This window comes from Psammomys obesus, unplaced genomic scaffold (genome assembly GCF_907164565.1).
Source record: "Psammomys obesus unplaced genomic scaffold, mPsaObe1.curated_primary_1811, whole genome shotgun sequence".
In the NCBI taxonomy this organism is placed as follows: domain Eukaryota; kingdom Metazoa; phylum Chordata; class Mammalia; order Rodentia; family Muridae; genus Psammomys; species Psammomys obesus.
This window is the reverse complement of record NW_026596095.1, coordinates 14,629,041-14,650,639: the sequence shown is the minus strand read 5'-3', so window position 1 is coordinate 14,650,639 and position 21,599 is coordinate 14,629,041. Positions and strand designations below refer to the sequence as shown.

General features: G+C 42.2%; 1 protein-coding gene and 1 non-coding gene across 23 annotated transcripts in view; one reads left to right on the top strand and one right to left on the bottom strand.

The window, feature by feature from the left end:
* Ank2 (ankyrin 2) overlaps positions 1-21,599 on the top strand; it is a 467,017-nt gene that overhangs the window by 379,222 nt on the left and 66,196 nt on the right. For 20 of the 22 annotated variants that reach the window (XM_055628050.1, XM_055628064.1, XM_055628061.1 and 17 more), the window contains 6 exons: positions 1,310-1,507; positions 8,280-8,378; positions 9,431-9,529; positions 13,106-13,204; positions 14,135-14,233; positions 19,647-19,719. In XM_055628050.1, coding sequence (XP_055484025.1) covers positions 1,310-1,507; positions 8,280-8,378; positions 9,431-9,529; positions 13,106-13,204; positions 14,135-14,233; positions 19,647-19,719 — 667 coding nt within the window. Of the gene's footprint in view, positions 1-1,309; positions 1,508-8,279; positions 8,379-9,430; positions 9,530-13,105; positions 13,205-13,678; positions 13,775-14,134; positions 14,234-19,646; positions 19,720-21,599 lie in introns of those variants that run through there. The other 2 variants (XM_055628049.1, XM_055628055.1) reach the window with 2 other exon arrangements.
* Positions 6,798-6,929, bottom strand: LOC129692105 (small nucleolar RNA SNORA17). The gene has a single exon (XR_008722633.1). It is a non-coding gene; the product is annotated as a small nucleolar RNA SNORA17 (small nucleolar RNA).

The following is a 21,599-nucleotide window of genomic DNA, read 5'->3' as shown; positions in this document are numbered from 1 at the left end:
ATACATGGGCCTTGCTTTTTAAGTAACTGCCGTGACATAGTAGTAATAACTTCTGGTATTGGTAACTTCAAAACAAAACAAAACAAAACAAAAACAAAAAAAACAACTGTCTCTACCAATTGCTTTGTCTAAAACTTTTTTTTTTTTTTTTGTAATTTTTGAGCCAGCAGGTATTGATAGGGAGTGTGTATCAGCTTTCGGAGATTAATCTTATTACTAGTAGCCAGTGTTTTAGATACTGAGAAATGTAACCCGACAGAGGCATGATAGTTTTTTTTTTTCCTTCTTGCCTATAAAACATAACCCTTCATATGCTCATTCCTCTAACATCAAGCCTTTCACTCCGCTCCTATCGGGACTCTCTTGTTCCTCTGCCTTTTAAATGTACATCATCCAAACAGCTCCTACAAAGCCCTGTTACCTACGGACAGGTTATCTCCCATCATCTCAGTTTATGCTGTTTGCATATATGTTTTTTTATGTTGAAAATATATACGAATGCCACATGGTTCAGTCTTTTATAAATATAAGAAAGATCATATTTTAAAATATTTACCAGGATTGGAAAATAGTCACATAACATTAAATTCCTAACAGCACAAGTCTTGCCCACCATTGGGTTCCCTCAGCCATCACAGAGCCTGGTTTATTTTAGGGCTTCCTTTGCTCGTGGAGTAGAAAGAACACTCCAGTTAGAACCATTTGAGGACAAGTATTATAACACCATCATAAAAGACGTTACTCCATCTGATTCTGCGTGGTCAAAATAATATTTGATGTACAGAATCCAGTGGCGGGAAATGCGCGATCCAGGAGCATTGTGAACAGATTGTAGTCAGCTCAGAACAGGTCATCTTTCAAGGAGCGAGAACTAGAGATGACCAAAGGGTTGGGAATAATTGATGGGATAGGATGCTTAGCCTGGACAAGAGAAGAATCTGGAGACCTGTCTAGGCAGAGATGAAACCCACCACTGGGTGCTGAAGGATTATCCCATAGGAGAGGAGCCTGCTGTGCTTTTTTTGGGAGAAAATCTGATTATGAGAAGACTTTAAGATTCGATGCTTTTATATCTGTATCTGTTCTAGGGCATAATGAGGGGATCTTTTTGGTTGCGAATGTTGGGTATGGTTAGATGGAAGCCTGTTATAATTAAGAGTTTGATTTTTTTTCTGGCTGAATATGCTTTATTATTTCCACTGAAGATAAATACTTGAGCGCTTTCTAAGCGTTCTCTCTCTGTGTGTGATGTGTGTGTGATGTGTGTGTGTGTGTGTGTGTCATCTCCATCTTTTTGTTTCTGCTGCAGAATGGCTACACCCCTTTACACATTGCTGCCAAGAAGAATCAGATGCAGATAGCGTCCACGCTACTGAACTATGGAGCTGAGACCAACGCTGTGACGAAGCAAGGGGTCACACCGCTGCATCTGGCCTCGCAAGAGGGACACACGGATATGGTAACCTTGCTTCTAGAAAAAGGAGCCAACATCCACGTGTCAACCAAGGTACTTTTCTAGACTCTGGCTAGTGACATTTAAATAGAAACCAAGCAAACGGTGTTTGGGGAAAAAAATGGGGCGTGTGTGTGTGTGTGTGTGTGTGTGTGTGTGTAAAAGAAGCACGGCTGTGTTTAAAAAAAAAAAAAAACAGAAACAAAATAACAAAGAAGGCAAGCTTATGAGAGCTGGAAAGCCAGGGCATGCTGCCAGTTGCCCCCACAGGGTCAGCTCCTGTATTGCTGGCCTGCATTGTTGGTTTTTACTTTTCTTCTCAAGTCAGTTTCATTAACTTGTGCAGCCCTGCTTTCTCAGCACCTCCATGCCGTGTGAACATCTCAAAAGGCCAGCCCATATTCCCCAGGACTTAAGATTGCTGCATTTCCACCACCCACACGGTGCCCTAGGTGCCCTAGTTTCTGCTGTTTGTAACTGCAAATTACCATAAGAAAGCGGCTAAGGATCAAGGGACAGAAAATGAAAAAGTGGCTCCAACCGGAAGTTGGCTTGAACAAGTGAATCTGACTAGCAGGACCACATCTACCACCCAAGCCGAACAACAGAGTTACCTCTTAGTGGTGCCCTGAGAACTTAGTGAGATACAGATTTTAAAGGCACCTTCAGCCTACCTTAGGTAATGGCTCTGGTTAGAAATATTTTTAGAGAAAGCCCTACGGTAATTTGTTTCCCTTCAGTCGCCTTTGTAGATGACCATACTAATTATAATAGTCAAGAATATAAGGGTAAAATCCTTCAAATATGAAAGCTTATGCCTACCACAGACTTACATGGATCAACCCTGAGCCAGCTGCTGAGAAACTGAAAATTACAAGTCTGTGCTTATTAACTCACCATTTGAGTCTCTCGGTGCTTTTTGTGCCGTGTGATTGGGGAAAATAAAAATTAAGCTTCTTAGGGTGTCCTACAAATACTACGCTTTCAATTTGTTTGTACTTTGGAATGCCAAGTACAAATGGGCTTGCCAGCATTTACAGGGGTTATCTAACACAAGCTCTTTAGAAGAGCCGTGATACAGACAGATTGGACAGTGTGTCCAGAGCTCTGGTCCCTGTTTTTATCGCTCATAAGTGTCCCCCTGCATCCTTCATCTTTGTGTCCAAAGTCCTTTTCATCAAAAGTTCTCTCCGATCTTTGAAGTATAATGTGCTAGTCTCTTGCTATGACAAAATACTTGAGATTGGGGATTTTATAGAGCTTGAGAGTTTGAGTGGGTTTATGGATCCAGAGGCTGAGAAATCCAGCAGGATGACATCAGCACCACTCCAGCACCTGGTGAGGGTTTTCTTTATCTTGATGTGTGGGAGAGCATCACAAATAGAGGAAGGGAACATCACCCCCATGGACTCTCAAAATTTTAAGACCACCCAGAGACCCCACTTCAAAGAGCATCAATATGTAAATTTGGAAATTTAGTTTTGCCTTGAAATTTTGGCAGACACATTTAAATCACATCATGGAGCTGGTATAGTCTTCCCAGACTTGTGTTTTTTAACAAGCATAATAAAACCTAACATGTGAAAGTTAATATCATCCAGACAGTAGGGAAAGTCTGAATCACATTTAAATCTTGCCATTGAGGTGATTATTTGCCCAGGTGGGGAAATCCTGACACTGAGATACAAAATATTTCTGTTTAATATCCATTTAAGGAGACATGGAACTGTGTATTGTCTGCTAAAAAAAATCATTTGAAAATAATTACGGGAAACTTCTTTAAACATTAAGAGCCATCTCGAGTAGATTAAAATCCTTTTAATATATAATATTTCATTAATTCTTTGAGATTGTCATTCAATGTATTTTGGTCATATTTGTTCCTCACTCTTCCCTCTTCTATTCTGCCATCTTCCGACCCCTCCTAATCTCATGTCTTCTTCTAAAAACAAAAACAAAACAAAACAATAAAACATGGAGTCCACTTTGTTCTGCCCATAAACAGATGAGTGTGGAACCATCCACAGTGACAGTGGGTTGACCAGCGGTCCTACCCAAAACAGACACCGACTCACCCATCCACAGAAGCTATAAACAGCTTACATCTCCTCAGTTAGGTGATCACGAGCCCTTCTCCTCATCCCAGGCTGGAAGATTGAGTAGCTACACCTTTTGTAAGACTCGTGTTGGCGACTGCCGATTAATCTTTTTGTTTCTTCTTCCATGATGTTCCCTCGGTCCTGGAGATGGGGGTGATATTTCCATCTGTTTGTGTTTGTGGCTGAGAAATCCACAGATACTTATTTTCTCCACTTTAATCAGCCCTGTTTCTATGTCAACCACTCTCTACTGAACAAAGAAACTTCTCTAATGAGGTCAGAATGCTATACTAAATAATACAGGTAGATACATATTCAATGGTGTGTCCAGTTAGCAGAATAATAGTAGCTGATTCGTTCCTGGAGCCCGTGAGCTCACCCCACCAAGCCACAGGTTGTTAGCCAGTTTCAGTACCAAGCGTGCGTGGTTTCCTGGGGAGTGAGCCTTAGATCCATTCACAAAGCAGTGGGTGATTGTCGTGACACTTGTGGCACTATTGCACCCATTGGCATAGCTAGTCAAGCCAGTCCTTACTGGTTCAAAGGTCACAGCTGGGTGTGACTGTTAGCCTGCATAGCACCTCCAGACACTGAGAAAACTACTTAGTAAGGAGGAGGCTTCCTGCCCAATAGACACTTGATTTTCTCATGTCCTGTGACCAAAGTGTGTGGTGACTTCACTGATGAGGCCTTATCATCAAGCTCTGATGGTCAATCAAGATAAATGTCCTATAGTGTTTAAGGTGCCTCCTGGTCAGCTCTGTCCAACAACTCAAACAGAAACATTCTGGACAGTCTGTGAAATGGATCACACAGTGTTTCTGGTGGTGTAATTTTTAACTTTCAAAATATGTAGAGTGGATTCACTCTGCTCTCCTTGATGATGTCCCTTTCAATATATCACTCGCTTTCGAAGAATTCAAGCAGCCAAACAGCAAGTATTTAAGGAGCTTTTTTACTTGCACACTAGGCAATGAAGTGAAGAAAATTATTCAGTTTTGGAGGATCCTAACTTTGAGGCTAGCTAGGACTACATGGTGACACTCTGCCTCAAGAAGAAAAAAAAAAAAAAAGAACAACTTGAAGAAAAATAAATCTTCTGGGTTTTGCTAATATTCAGATTCCTAAGTATCTTCTGCTTTGTCTTAATATTAAGATTTAATGCTGTAGGATTAAATAATATTTGTTTATAAGTGACAGAACTTTAATACAAAAAGATTTCTTTCTCAGGCCAATGTTTTCTGACACTCACAGCTGAGCGAAGCTAGCTCAAGGATTAGCAAGCACCAAGTCGGAAAATGAAAGCCTCCTGCTGAGTCATAGAATGCTCTTCTCTATATATGTGACACCCATGGTTTCGTTTTGTTCTTATGTCTTCAACTTTTTATTGGTTCTTTGTGAATTTCACATCACGCACCCCAACCACACTCATCTCCCTCTCCCCTCCTACCTGCTCTCCACACTTGTGACCTCCCACACTCCAATGAAGGAAAACAGCTGCTGTCACAGTGTGTCCCACAGCAAACCCTTTCATCCACACTTGTTTGCTTGTTAATGTTCATTGCAATGACTCGTTGGTCTGGTATGAGGCCTTTGCTACACCATTAATACTGGAACATCTCTGGGACTCCTCTAAAACATCTTGTTGTTGTCCTGTGTCGTGGGGATCCTGTAGTTTTGTATCTGTAGGACCGACATGGCACCTTTGTGCACTCAAGCCATTCATCTATAGGGTAGATGTTGGGGTGGGCAAATTCAAAGCCCTGGATCTGGACCTGAGAGGTGTCTGAGCTGGTCAGCCTGCCCTCTCACTCTCATGTGCTCGGGGTTGGCTCACCAGCAAGCCCTGCAACCAGGACTCTGGTGCCCAGGTGAGGTACAAGACCCGCTCTTCTCCGAGTGTTGCATCTGGTGAGGGACATGGCCAGTTCTCCCACTCCCCCTAGTACTCACCACTGCACAGCAGACAAGAGGCAGGGCCAGCTCTTCTACATACACACACACACACACACACACACACACACACACACACACACACCCTCACACCCTCAAGGCCCCCTCACCTGCAACCCCTGCATCCAGGGGCTGCTCTACTGTGCTACCAGGTGAGATGTAGGGGAGGAGAGGCCAAGTGCTGCTCTAGGTGAGGGGCAGGGCCAGCCCTCCTGCCTGTCCTAGATAAGGGTGGGGAAGGATATCTCATCTCTCCCTTGCCCACACTGCCATACAGCAGACAAGTTGTGGGGCTGGCTCTCCTGAGCTTATGCCCTCAGGGCTGGATTACCCACTCCTATGCCATCTGAATCAGCTCTCCTGGGCTGCCTAAGCAAGGTGCAGAGCCCGCTCTCATGAGGAGCAGGGACTGTTGTGCCGGGGAGGCAAGTCTGTTGCAAAACACATGATGAGGGAGTTGTGTGTGAATCTGCTCTCCCACAACTCCCTCAGTGTGTGGGCCTGCTCTCCCAAGCACTGCAGCTCACCTGCTTTTATGTTCCCAGACCCAGCTCTGCCCAGGTGAGGGCTGGGGTGAGTTATCCACAGCCCTGCGACATCAGCGTGTCTCCAGGTGGCAGCCCAGACCAAGTCTATCTGCCTAGCCTTTGGTGATAACAGACCCCTGCTGCTGCATGGTCATTGACCCAGATGTGACCCCTGGTGGCAGCACATGCCTGGACCCTACCATGTTCCCACATGGCATCACTGGCTACTCATATCAGGCTTTTCCTCATTACCCTCAAATCTCCAGATCTGCCTCTCTTCATTATGCCCACATCCTTCTGTTTCTATTTCTTTTCTCTTTCTTTACCCTTTACTTGTTCCTCTTAGTGGCACCTGGGGTTTCTGAATGTCTGCAGTTATCTGAGTAGTGGTCTCAAGGGCGCTATGCCCTGCTTGTGCATTATGGTGCCAGGCAGGGGTCATCTTGGGCATGATCTGCCCCCTAGGCCTGTGGTGTGCAGGACTGGTGGTCATCTCCTGCTAACAACCTATCTGGGACCCATGGCACCAGTCTGTTGGTCCTCTTGGACTTGCTCCATGCCCAGGCCTGCCTAACTGGTCTCTTTCGAGGGTCACCTGTTTCAGGCTCACTCATGCCAGGGACCCAAGATCCCAGATGGGGTTCTTCTAGTCTCCAGCTTGCTCCCTGTCCTGGGAGCCTTTCCAGGACGGTCTTCTCAACTTAGCTCCCTGTGCCAGCCCCCAGTGCCAAACTGGTGGTCATCTCAGGCTCACTTTTTTCAGGGAGTATTAGGCTCCTGATCACTCAGATGCTCACAGGTCAGAATATGGAGAGCAGACATGGCCTCTCTCCCCCCTGCCACTTACTGGCACACATGCGACACGTCAGCCACACCTGCAATCACTCTAGCAGCAGGCACCACCCATGTTTTCAATAGTTAGGGTGTCTTAATTTCCAGGAATAGGACTATGCTGCTGAAAGCCATGGGATTTGAAGGCTGTGGTCAGTTTTCTCAGCCTCAGTGCTACTATGGGAATGAGCCTTCTAGCAGGGTCAATGGGGCTGGCCAGTTAACCAGAATATCAGCTGGCCTTGAGCAAGGCAGCTACACAGTTTATAGGTCCAACACTGTTAGAAATGTTCGATGGTGCAGGCTTGTACTCCCAGCTAATACGAGGCAGAAGCAGGAGACTCAGAAACCCAAAACATGCCTGGGCTGTTAAGTGGATCCATGACTAGTCTGGACCCCACAGAGAGACCTTGTTTTATACTAAAAGGTAAAAAGGGAGCTGAGATTGTGACTTAATAGTGAGGCATTTGTGCGGCTTGCCTGAGGCCTGAGGGGCAATGACCAGTACCCACTGAAAATACTAAATGTGTGTATATACAAAAGGAGTTCGAGAGGAGGAATACAGAGCATGGGCATACTCTAAGGTAGACTATGGATTCTATAGGCAAGAGCTTGGCTCATCGCTATGTCCAAGTCCTGTGAGTTCTTCCTAGTATAAGAAGAGTGCTCAAAAGCTGCCTGCTGAAATTATTTTTGATACCCTTGAATCTGTTTTGTTTGAGGAAAGCTGTTCGTATAGAATGAGACTACCAGGGTATGGTGTTAGCTGGATAAACTGCTTCTCTCCTCACTATTTCTTGATTTTTTTTTAAAAAAATGAATTTGTGACTGTACTTTGTCCATGTATTCAAATCAACACATTGTTTACTGGATACTTTAAGAATAAACTTTTTTTTTTATAAAAATTTGCCAAGGTTTATGTTTCTCTATAAATGATAAGGTTACTTTAAAAAATTACCATCTTGAAGGCAACCCCTTCCCCCAAAGTAAACTGAGTACTGGAAAAAATATTCAGAGCTTGCTTCCAGTAACTTAATATATTTTTAACATTAACATGATACTCTATTGATTAAAATATTGATTATTGCCAAGGTTATAAAGTTGCAGCAATAGTTTTGGTCCAATATTTAAGGAAATAAGATTCATGAGGAGTGTAGGTAGGCTTGAAATGAATATTGTTTGGAAGCTCGTTAGATGAATTGTTTTAGAGACTTACACCATAAATACAAAATACAGAAAATGCAATTTGCTGCTGAGAATAGATCTTGGTTGAAAACTCACATTCACTCCAAGCATTAGAACATGGTATGTCTGCAGAGCGGCCATATGCTTTCTGGCTCCTTTCAAGACAGGCTCCTGCAGATGACAGCGTGCTCCCCTCTCTGACGTGCTCCTTTACTCCCATTCTCACTACAGAGTGGACTCACATCCTTACACCTTGCAGCCCAAGAAGACAAAGTGAACGTTGCAGACACTCTCACCAAACACGGGGCTGACCGGGACGCCTCCACAAAGGTACAGCAGATCTCTTGGCCACCAGTTCTGGTTTGGCTGCTTCTTGCTCGGCCTCATTCAGGTCAGCTCATGCCTGAGGTCCCTTTTCTTAACAGTTCGTTCTAAAGGAGAAATCTTCCCATGCTTCCCTGGGTCTGTTAGAATCAGAAGGGAGTGACCCCAGGACTCATCCCTTTCTGTGGGGCGCCGCCCACCCTCTCATTTTGGCTTTAACTCCTTTAACATATGCCTCACTGCTTTGGCCCTGTCCTTGCTCTGCTCCATGCTTGGTCTTGAGGTGGATTGATCCTCTCTGTACTATTGATTATTCACCCATTCTTTTTGTTATTGCTTTAATGTCATTTGTTTATATAATTAACTGTAGTCATTTTCACTCCTCTCTTCCCCTCCCTCATCCACTCCTCTTCCACCAGTACCCTTCTTCTCAATATGCCACCCCCTCCTACTTTCCTGCCACCTTTTTTGGTATTTGGGCTATTGTGTTTAATGAGACTTCCTTGTCTCAACGTGGCTAAGAAGTGATTTCATGCAGTTTATCCATAGCTACACTACTGAAGACAGTGACACTGTTCCCCAAACAAGTGTTAATTGCCCATAGTCCCTCTGGGAAGGAAGGGGCCCCTTGGGCCTCCTCTCCCATTCAGGATGAAATATCGATGGGTCCAACCTTGTGTAAATCTTTTGCAGTAGCAGCTGCAGTGAGTTTATGAGTGCCATGGGGATGTCACGTCCGGACGACGTACCTTTGCGGTGCACCTTCCCATCTTAAGCTCTCACATTCTTCCCACCACCTTTTGCCACCTCCACCTACTTGTCCTACCAAGCCTTCCTCCCACTGGCGTTTCTATCACTCTGCACTTCGCAGTTCTTTCCGCTAGGTCAGGTCACCTGGGTGTCCAGTATCCCTTGCTGATGGAAAGTCCTGTGTGGTTCAGGACGGCTCATCCTATATTTGCACTCAAATGATACCATGGTACAATAAACGGAACCTTACCTTTGGTTATTAACCACTGTAAATATAATACTTGCCCTTTCGGATTTGTCATTCACAGCTTGGTTACACTCCTTTAATTGTGGCCTGTCACTATGGAAATGTGAAAATGGTCAACTTCCTTCTGAAACAGGGAGCAAATGTCAACGCGAAAACCAAGGTAAAAAAATGTATACTCAGTTTCCTTCTTGATAATCAAACTCATTCTACCATGTGTGTGACCAGAACATTCTCTTTGGGAACATCATGGGAACAACATTCTTAGTGATGAAAGTGTGATAGGCCTGGGCTGAGAGTTCCCAGGTATACCTCAGAGATGACATGTCCCTAACAGTTCCGCACAATCTAGGTGAAAGGACAAACTGGACAGAACAGGTCAGAATCACCCCGCATCTCAGAGCACACAGGTTGGCTTAAGTTAGAGACAAGTATGGCGTAACTGCTGCTCTTGACGGAGGGTGTATCTTTGCAACTCACTGCCACAGAGCAATGTTTGCATGGTGTGTTTGAGTTCACACACAAGGAAGGCCTGCCGACAGCTCGGGTACGTCAGCATAAGCACACGAAGGAGTTTCAGAGCCATCATTTCAATGATGGTTACCAATTAGAAATCCTCCCTGTTTTGTAAACCAGTGCTTTGTAAACCATCCATCCTAGAAGCAGAAACAAAAATTTTGTGCAAAAGCGTATTCATAAACCCATCTAAAATGAACTTATTTTGTAAACGACAAATAGTACTGTAACACTTAAGGTCCAAACTTCTGATCTTGACCTATGAGGGCCATTGTGTAATTTCTGACCTATGTAGTTCTGTGAAGGTTTCGTTTGATGCTTATTTGAAAGTTTTCATATGGCTTCTCAGGTTTAGTCCCTCCCACCATTTTTGTTGAGCCAGCTCATACACACGGGCTTGGCAGACTGAAATATGTAAATGAACCATACAGTGAAACACTGGTGATTCTACCAAAGGCTTATGTGCTTTCAGTGAGTGTTTGCCCACTGAGATGGTTTTACTATTTAGACGTCAAACACTGCGTTGTATTGTCTAGGCCTCTGGAATTACATCCATGTCAAAGAGACATTTGATAAAAAGAAAAAAAAAATCTCCTTTTAACATTTTAGTGTTTTGGTTTTGGGTTTTTTGTTTTTTGTTTGTTTGTTTGTTTGTTTGTTTTTAGGTGAACTATATAACTTTTACTCTGACCTTTGGAGCCGTATATTTCAGTGGAGTAGATAGAAGAATGCCTTAATAGGCAATTTGTTTAAAAAATTCTTCAGATTTTTTTCCTCATGGAATGATACCTTTGCAGAAAAAAATTGTTTTCTTCCTGATGTTTTATGTGTAACCATAGCTACTAAGGAATTGTCTAATTGCTTGTAAAATGCAAACATATGTACTGCTTTTATTCCTCAACTGCTTAGGAAACTTGGCACAAAGATTAAGAAATGTAAACTTTTAAAAAATGAAATCATTATTTGCTTAGAGTTATAGTGAAACCCTGCCATATTAGATCAAAACAAACTGGAATTATAGGGAATTAACTTGTGAAAGGGTTTAAAGCTATATAGTACAAAATGGAAATTTCTCTTACCTGACATACTGCAAAGATACAAAGGTTGTCAATGAAGAAATGACACAATTTGTAGCATTTTTATATACATTCTTATGATATACCCATATCATCACGGAAAACTTATCTGGTCCTTCTTGAAGCATGGGCCTTCAGCCACTTTTGTATTCCAAGTGAGAAAGCAGCAGTGTGGGAGATTTGAAGCTTTGCTCATCCTTTGTAGAAGAGCAAGGTCTGAGGATGGTGTGCTGGTGAGCGAGAGAGTCACAAAACTGTCAAGCAGATGTTGATGTAAAGTTACAGAGCTGCTCAAACTTCTCTCTCACCACAGTGGCACATAAAGGTTAGATTAAATCACACCTAGGGGTCATTTTCAGGTGACAGTGGAATCTGAGGACTCCATAAAATATGGCCTACTATGGGGCCAGACTGTTATTTAGCCATGACTAATTATATTCTGCACTATTTATGTAGCTGTAGGTAATCTATCTTTAAAGTATACTAATATATTAGTTTAGCATATGGGGTGTTCTTTATATGCTAAAGTATTTATCACATAGTACATGGCTAGTAAATGTTTGATAATTGAACTAACTTGAGTGAAAAATAAAGAAGATTGTTAAATTCATTTTACAGGACATTATAAATAAAACAGAAAGGAATGATTCCTTGGAAAATAAATATCACTTACTTTATCCTTCTCAAATGTTCCTGGATAGCCTGATTTGAGAGCAGGGTCTCTGAAATGACTGTAGGGTTCTAAGAGTCGCTGTAAATGAATTGAATTTTGAGGCCTTTGTGCTTTTTTTTTTTTTTTTTTTATTGAAGGGATCTATAGCAGTCAAACTCCTAACATGACAGAGTTAGGAACACCTGGACAGAAAGACACTCATACATGATGACATTCCCATACACAGAAAGGCCACTGTGACTGTATAGAAGGGGTCTTAATGACACTCATGAGTATAATTATATACTTTATATTGTCAAAATGACCAAATATGCCTGTTGGCCATGAGTCTTCTCTGACATTGGATGAAATGTGCACACATATGTGAATATTCTTTTAAGCATAATGTATATACAGATGGACCACTTAGACGTTATAGCTGAACACAGTGGGCTCTGATACAAATAAAAACTTTTTTTTTTTGCAGGAAATTGCCAAGTAGCCACTGGTTTCCATTATCTTCTGCATAGAATCCGAACCTACAGAGATTGTGGAAAATTTGGTTAAATCTGTTATTTTCAGTTTCTTCATCTCTGAAATGGATAGAAAAATATTTGTTTATGAATCATTTGTTCACCATTCATTTAGTCAACTCCTGTTTACAAAATACCTTTTATAGCCAAGAACTGCAAGGTATTTTGGAGTGATAAGGTCCAGGATCTGGGACAAAATGAATGCCCAGGAGATGGCGCCTGTCCCACAATCAAGGGTTCTAGTGAAATTTTTGAGTTAATAGGAATACCTAACTAACTGCTACCGCCTGTCAGCTACTACAGGCCTATACAAGACTGGCTCATGTGAATCTTAACTAAAACCCCTTCCAAGGCAGGGCCTTTCATCTCCACAGAAGTTTAGACCACACTGTCAACATTCTAGTTTTTAGAGACACAGTTTTGGGGGAAGGGGGCAGAGCTTTGTGTTTCTAATGAAGTTTTCTATTCTGAAGTTTACACATGGCATCTTGTATAACCAAAGCCATCTCCCAAGTTAAGCACGAGATTAAATTTTCCTTCACTGTTGAAGATCATCTAAAGCTTCAAGGGTGGTTAGGGCGCTCATGACGAATAGCAGCCTGTGTGACCCTCTGCAGCCCTCAGCTCTACGCCGACTCACTCTCCTTCCTGAGGAGACATATCGCAGCTACGTCGTTCTTTCCCATTTTTAATCTTCTCTCGGCATAAACACTTTAAATGCCGATCAGTTAAAATGTAATAACAGCTATAATTTGGAGTCTGTTTATCTTGTGTTTCATGGTCTGCCATAAGGTGTGAGGGAGTGTTTGCTGCTGAGAAATGGGTTGCTGGGAAATCGTGCTCTAAATAAACAATGAGGTCTTAAAATGATGGGCTGGCCGCAAATAAGACAAGAGAACCAAAACTGAAGGCTAACCTAATTTTCTTCTCCCTCTGCAAATCGGTGCCATCACGGCCCACAGAACGGCTACACACCTTTGCACCAAGCCGCCCAACAGGGCCACACGCACATCATAAACGTCCTGCTCCAGCATGGGGCCAAGCCCAACGCCACCACCGCGGTAAGGAGCGCTCCCTCCCGGCCCTTCCTTCTCCTTTCGTCTTCCTCTTCTCATGCCTCAGGGTCCTATTGTCAGAGATTTAAGTGTGACACATTCTCCTTAAATAAACTCCTGGACTGCGGAAAGCCCCAGATTTCGGGAAAATCCTTTCTAGGGAGTCTGTGATTTTCTGGGGGAGTACTTGCTGGGAAGAAAGTCAGTTGGCTCTCCGGGGAGCGGGGCCCTCCGCTTGGGCTGCTGGAAGGGCTTTGCTTACAGCTGGCTCTCAGATGTGAGTGTACTTCACCCCCCACCCCCACCACACACACACCCTCCCCTGTCTTCTGAAGGGAGCCCAGTTTCTGAGCTGCTGGCTTAGAACTGCCTCTCTGGGAAGTGGAGCCATTGAAATGTAAACTACGCGGTGTAATTAAACAAACTGGGGTCCCCAGAGGCCTGAGCTGGATGCAGCCAGAATTGCTGGCTTGTGCAGTTTTTTTTGCAGCGCTGGAGCTCCTGCCTAGCAGACGCTAAATCTGCCTCTGGCTCCCTATGGTAACATCTTACCTGCAGCAGATGGCCTGACCCTTGGTGAGCAATGAGTGTACAAGGTTCTCCCCTAGTTGTTTTGGCAGGTGCTGCTCTCAGTTTGAGAGAATGGCTTGGAAGGCCAGTGCAGCATTTGGAGCTGCAAGTTAGAGCGTCAAGTGCTTCTTATTAAAAAAGAGCAGGCAGATGCAAGCTTGTTGTGTTACCATGGTGACCCGGGCTATAGCCTAAGGAAGCTGCAAAGACAGATTTAGATGTAATGGTAAAAACTAGTGATTTTCCTGAGCTGTGCCTTGTTTTGGAAGGAAGTGCTGGCTCATGCGGAGCCATGAGTGAGCTCATTGGCTCACCAGGCAGTCCTCCCTAGCCTTTCTCACTCTTTCCCTCTTTCTCTCCTCTCAGAATGGTAACACGGCCCTGGCGATTGCCAAGCGGCTGGGCTACATCTCTGTGGTTGACACCCTGAAGGTTGTGACCGAGGAGGTCACCACCACCACCACGGTGAGTACCGCGGCAACAGCCGCTCTGCTCGCGCCGCGTCCCCTTGGTTTTCCCTCCACACACTTTTCACTGCGCTTGCAGCTTCCGTGTTGAACTTCTTCTGTTGAACGCGCTGTAGAATAGACTCAGGAATATGCAGCTGTAAGTGTGTTCACTAACCGATGCGGGGGTTCTGCCTTTTTCTCAATATAATTCCGAATTAAATATGTGAATGCAGTTTTGCAACTACAGGAAATCATCCCTTTCCCGTGATTTCTGTTTCCTGGCTCCTCTGCCTCTTTCCTCTGGTTGCGTGTGACACCTACTGCTGGCAGAGAGGTACCACACTCTGCAGCCAACCTGAACTTGACCTAGAGGTCAGATGGCCTCTGAAAAGACCCCCTCAACCCCCACCCCTGTTAATCAAGTGCATTTCTACACACAAGGTATTTTTAAATTTCCTTTTTTCCTCCTTTCGTCTGATCTTTTTTTTTTTTTTTAGGATAAAAAATAAAATTGCAGGTGTTTACTGTATGCCTACAATCCTTTATTTCCACTGATTTAAAATGCATATCGATTCTTGAGGAGTAATGATCCTTTGCCAGAGAGAGTCCCATGAGCAAACCTGACAATGATGCATCCTATTATCTGCATAGGCTCCAGGGAGGAGGTTTTTAGTTGCCGATTTAAAAACAAACAAACAAACAAACACAACTTTAACTTAAGTACAAGTTCTCTGAGCAATGGCTTTTTAATTTATCTTTGCAAAGTAGGGAAACAAGAAAACATGAACACAAACATGTTTCACGGAAACAACAATACAAGCACAAATCAACAACTAAAGTATTCAGAATAAGGTCCTAGTCAATGTTCCAAGCTAGGACTGCTGCACACACTGTTTGGGAACACTTGATTCTTTTATGCACCGGGAGGGAGGAGAAAGGAATTTTGTCTCATAGGCTAAAGGAAAGTCCCTGTTGACAGCCATTGAGGTAGATGGAATACAGTTGATGTGACATGCAGTTTTAAATAGAGTGGACTATGAATAATTAATGAGCTTCACAGTACCGACTGAACTTTTAGCTGGGACGCAGCTGCACTGTTCATTTTTCAAGCAGACACATCACCGTTAGCCGGCACACTTGGTAGTTTTAAAGAGACAAAGTATAAATTTGATAAATTATATATGAAAAAAAGTCTTGTCAATGTTTAGCGCCCTATTTTGGGGTCATTATATATGGCCAAGACTTTTTAAAATTAAAATTGTATTTTATTTTTTAATATATTTTTTCATTTATTACAATTTATTCACTTTGTAGCCCAGCTGTAGCCCCATCCTCATCCCCTCCCAATCCCGCTCTCCTTCCTTCTCTCCCTCATCTCCTCCCATGCCCCTTCCCCAGTCCACTGATATGTTACTTGAACATTTTAAATGAACTCAGGAGAAATGCCCAGGTTTCTGCAATGTCATGCAATGCTACGATACATGTCTCCATTATGTGTCGCTCAAGTGAAGATGAGTGCATCCATATCCCCAAACCTTTATTTTCTTGTGGTGAGAATATTTAAAAGCTTTCTGTATGGCTGAATCTGAATTGCTTTTAAAAAATTTGGTTTTCATAACAGAAAGGTTTCTTATGAAGACCTATACAGCTATATGACCTCAGAATAGCATGTATACCACACACAACAAAACGACTTTTAGTGGCATGATTGGCTGAGCACATGCACTGTCAGAAGTCTTGGGTTTTGTCTACTCCGTTACTTTTTCCACACTGAGAATCATGGATCTGCATTTTTATGGAATTGCCACTAGATGGCAGGTTTGTGGCTCCTTTTCCTCTCTTGGCCCTACTTCCCTCTCATTCATTTTGCTAAGTAACACTTCTTTACTGGAGAAAAGACGAGTGGGGCCTCTGTGCTACATGCTGAAGACCGTCAGCGGTTCAAACACAGCTCTTTTGCACAAGCATATGGGGAGAGGAGAGGAGAGTTATGACCCAGACGAAAATACAATCTTTTTTTTTTAAACATCAACAACATTGTGATACTTATACGTCTCATTTCCGAGATCTGAGGTACATAAATATGAATTAGAGCAAATGACCTTAGACCTAAAGCTCTGTATTTTAAGACAGAAGCAGCTAGAATTTCTTAACCTGTCTCTACACATTCTAGCTACTAGGCTGGGGAATGGCACAGCGGCTAACACAGTTGCCTTACAAGTGTGAGGACCTAAGTTTGGACCCCCAGAACGCACAGACTGCTTACTGATGCATGTCTATAAGTCTGGTGTGATCAGATGGGAGGTGGAAGCAGGGGAATCCCCAGAAGAAGCTGGAGGGACAGCTCGAGTGGGGTCTGCGGCAGCAAACTGAGAGCCTATCTCCAGCAAGGTGGAAAGTTAAGACGGAGAACACTAGGCTGTGCTCTGTCCATCACACATGCGCCTTGGTGGGCGTGCTGAAGTCATACAGGTGAAACGCACCCCCCCCCCAACACACACACACACGTGCTGATTTTTTTTAAAATGCCATATACCATCTCTAAGCAAGCTGTCTGGTGGCTTGTCAGAAATCAGATACATGGGACAGGCATGGAAGGTCGTATCTCCGACAGTTAGCTCAAACCCAAGGCGACTGCTTTTAGAATAGCTTTATTGCTTTTTAATTATTTATGTTTCATTATATTTTATTCATTACTATATTATTTACATTCATTTTAATGCTGAACATTATTTGGAACAAACAAGCCCCACTATACTTAAATTCAGATTTCTAGATGGAAAGCCAATAAACCATAAATAACACATAGCATGTCAGATTTCAGCTGCGGTGTCTCATTCTTATTAAATAAACCCTCCTCTCTATAAGCTCCTCGATCTGGAGGGGTAGTGTTAGTGGCTTTATAAGTTGTTACTGTTGTGTTGTTGTTGTATGGCTATTGTGCTTGCATGTATGTCTGTGCACCATGTACAGAGAGGGCATCAGATCCCCTGGAGCCATCATGTGGGTGCTGGGAATTGAACTCAGATCCTCCAGAAGAGCAGCCAGTGCTCTTAGCCACTAGGCCATCTCTCCATGTCAGAGAGATGTGGCTACATGTTTTGATTCTGCTTTGTCTTTATTTTCTGATTCTCTTAATTGACGCATGTTGAAATTGTTTGTTTTGAGACATGGAATTAGGAGCTAAGAAGTAGAGATGCATTCTCTTCGTGCAGTACACTTCCCTTTGGGAGGTGATGTTCAGTCATCCCTCTCCATGTTTTCTTTTTTCCATAGGGTGCTATTTATGATAGCTTACATATTTATTAATTAGTGGAGGACACATCTGGAATTCAGTTTAGGCTGCTGGAACACAAAGGCCACTTTCCTAACCATTCCAATGTAATTAATCTTGGTGGTGCTGAGAAGTATCTTAGCAAAAATTTAGAAAAAAAACTATCCCCATCTAGTTAAAAAAAAAAAAAAAAAAAAAAAAAAAAAAAAACCCACCCACCAAGTATACTTTTTTTTATTTTAGCTGGTATGTCATATTCGATCTCATTTTCTAAAGTTCACTGTTTTACAAAAACAAACAAACAAACAAACAAACAAAACCAGGATTATGATGACAGCAAGCAGTGCAAGACATTTCATAATGATGTCAAGTGGATACTATTGTACACGGTGAGGATACCATTAAATGCAGTCATTGAATAGCAGCTACACAAGGGATGGACACGTTTCCCATCACTTGCGTTTATAGGGTGTGTCACTTGTGCAGCCATGTGAGTTCTGTTGAAGAAAAGAAACTTCTTTCCCAAGTCCTTTACCCCAGAGTATGAATGAAGGCATTGTAAGCGGAGCGAGGCGGCTGGCTGTAAGGGAGAGCTGGTACAGCTGAGATTGCCCAGACTCTGTGGAATCGTGGCTTGTTTCCTTAACCTTGCCTTTTCTAAATTTACACCGAGAGGCGCAGCAGGGGAGGCGAGACAGTTCAGCATTGTCTTAGGATGAATTCCTTGTGTGTTTGCCAGAACGGCCATCAGAGTGTTGAGGGCATATTCACAGCCGAAATAGCTAACAGCCCCAGTCTGTTATGAAAAATTATGAACAATCACTCATTCCTTTATGTAATCTACTAGCATCAACTATTTTTTATTATTTGTTTAATTTTAAAGTGGTGTATAATGTGGCAAATAATCATTGCTAAGTAGAACATAAATGATTTAACAAATCACCCCAAGTTACCACATGTAAATTATGTTAGATATACCATCCTCTAATCATTTGATAAGACTTTTAAAGCAATGAAGAAAATGTAAATTCTAAGTTCTAAATTTGATTTGATACCGTGTTTGTATCAAAGAATCACCAAAATGAAAGGGCAATGAATGCAGGTCATGTCATTTGACACCAATCGATCACCATTTTTTTTCTTTGAATATAGTTCCATGATTAAATGGCTCAATTGTCATCTTTGCATAAAAACATCAATATTTACTGTGTATATGTATATATGCATAATATATACTATCTAGATAACTTATTGGGACTGAAGAGATGTCCCAGGGTTATCACTTGCAATTCATGGACAGGACCCAAATTCAGTTCCCGGAACACACATGACAGTTCACAACTGCCTATAGCCCCAGTTCCAGTGGATTTGAAGGCCTCTTCTGGCATCTGTAGGCTCCAGACTATTCCAAAGACTGTTCTCAATGCTCCTGTATTAACATTCACAAGAATTTTATGGAGCACGAGTCTGCGGTTTTTTGATAAGAAAACTGAGGCATACCCAGCTAATTAGCAGTTAATGAGATGAGGCTGGAAGGGGAAGCCATAAAGGGGGATGAGCCTCATCTTTCAACTTTTATCCTATGTCAGGAATGAAAGGCCCTGCAGTTGGCCACTTGGGAAAGCACCGTAGAAGGCCAATAACCAATAAACCGTTACCATAGACTGTGAACACTATAAAGATGACTTATTCCCTACTGCTGGCTCTCCAACCCCTGAAGACGTGTCATATTAGTTCCACAGCCTACGTTGTTTGTGGCATCTTTCTGCTGATGGCTTTGCTTTTAACACACTGCATGTTCATTGCTTCACTGCAAAGCTTTTCTGGAAACATCGGTTCATTTTAGAGGCGTCTTGAAGTCATTAGTTTGCGTTCTCAGCACGACTAATTACTACCCCCATTACTAAAGACTTCATTTTTCAAATGGGAACTAACAGTAATGACTCTTCTCTTGTGCGATGTTCCTGGAGTCATTGGTCATTTATCTTCAGAAAGATCACAGTGAGTAAGTTTCTAAGCATCCGTATGGATAAGATGGGGTGTCTGGGGTCTGAGGGCTCACTGCTGCTGGAGAGTGTGCTCACCTCTGTGACTCTGTTTATCGCTTGCTTGATTTTGTTTTTAATGTTGCAATGAATGATTCTTGTCTTTCTAGACTATCACGGAAAAACATAAGCTAAATGTTCCTGAGACGATGACGGAGGTTCTTGATGTTTCTGATGAAGAGGGTGAGTCTTTTCTGTGGTCTTTTGTGACAGCTGTCACAAGGAAACCAAACTTTTTTTTTTTTTTTTTTTTTTTTTAGGGACAAAGGTGGTAATATGGATGGCAACATCTTAACATTTAAAACCCAGTTGCCACCTTTAGTCCACTAAATTTACTCTTGCCATTGAAAAAGTGACAAGTCAGGCCTGCCTATTTTTGCAATTATTATCTTTAATCTCTAATAACTAGTAAGACTGGAAAATGAGAAAGGAACTTGAAATTAGCCATGTGCTAAAAGAGCTGCTCTTGTATTATAGTCGTAATTAGTACATATACTAATTTACCAAAAGGTGTCATATGTCAAGGCTGAAAGTCTTTAAAACTTTCTTCACCAATGGTATATTAGGGAATCTCTGATTAGTATAAATAGACAGAATATATATCAGCTCAAAAATGGCATAAAAGGACGTCAGCACCAAATAGTACAGTCCCAACACAGCTACGCTATTCTTGATGTCCAGAAAAAAAAAAATATGCTCTTTCATGATGGTTTTCGAGTTGGTAGAAATTATCTACACCAGTGTCCTCAACTTTCCCAATGCTGTGACCCTTATACAATGCCTCATGTTTCAGTGATCCCTAACCATAAGATTATTTTTGTCACTACTTCATAACTGTAATTGTGCTACTGTTATAAACCATAACATAAATATCTTATATGCAGGACATCTGATATGAGATACCCCCTCCAAAGGAGTTGTACGCCCCAGGAAGAGAACTGATGATCTAGACAGTTGATTTCATGGTCCTGAAAAAGACTGTTTTTCTAAAGCATGGGCAGGGGACTACTGGGGCTAGAGATGAGAATCTATGCTTGGCACAAGAGGCTTTTTTTTTCTACCTCCTCAGTGACTTTTCTTTGTTCTATATTTTGAACTCCCTGTATTGTTTTTCTTGAATAAACAAACAAAATTATGACCCTAAGATCACAGAGGCACCACATAGCGTAACAGAAGCTTCAATAGCAAAAGCAGTGTATGGGGTTGTCATGTATGTATTGCCATGCATATGTACATGGAAAATGTGTGTGTATCTTTGCAAAACCATTTCCATGAACATGGCACTAGGCCTGATAGGTAGAGACTCTCTGGAAAATATTAAATACATTTTAGGTTCTTCGACATGAACGTTCAAGGCAAAGCTTTACATTCTTAGTCTTATTTGGAACCAGTTGGCCTTTTTATTGGCACTAGGCACAGAGATGTGTCAGTTTGTATAAGAATTATGACAGGAATAAACAAATGTTGGATCGATGTGTTCATGAGTAATTTTAAAAGTACTGCCAAAGGCTGCCATTCTGAGTATTTATTATAAGTCTGAGCTGTGTTCTAGTATTTGCTAGCTGGGTTCCAGCATTCACGTACACACACTGTGGTTTTGGTGGGCTTGTCTTTCTCATTCTCACTCATATGTTATACAGCTCTTAAGCAGTTTGGTGACCACTTTATTGATGGGGAAGCACTTAGTGATTCAGGTACCATTGGAAGGATTTGAAGTGATTGGTTTTCTCTGCTTTTAATTTTTCCTAGCTCTATAGAAGCAGCCTGCTTAATTCTTAAATCTTTTTGCTTGATACTAATGTTTCTTATGAAACAGCTTGTGCATGTGTGCATTTTGATGTGTGCTCTTTACTAACTTATAAGTTTAGAGCCATGATTTTCTCATTCTGCTAATAATTTAGCAACTATTGTGGAGATCTACTAATCAAATTTACTTTATCAGAGGAACATTGTAAGAATGTTTCCCAAGAGGGACATTTTTCTTTCCTTCTTCTTCTTCTTCTTCTTCTTCTTCTTCTTCTTCTTCTTCTTCTTCTTCTTCTTCTTCTTCTTCTTCTTCTTCT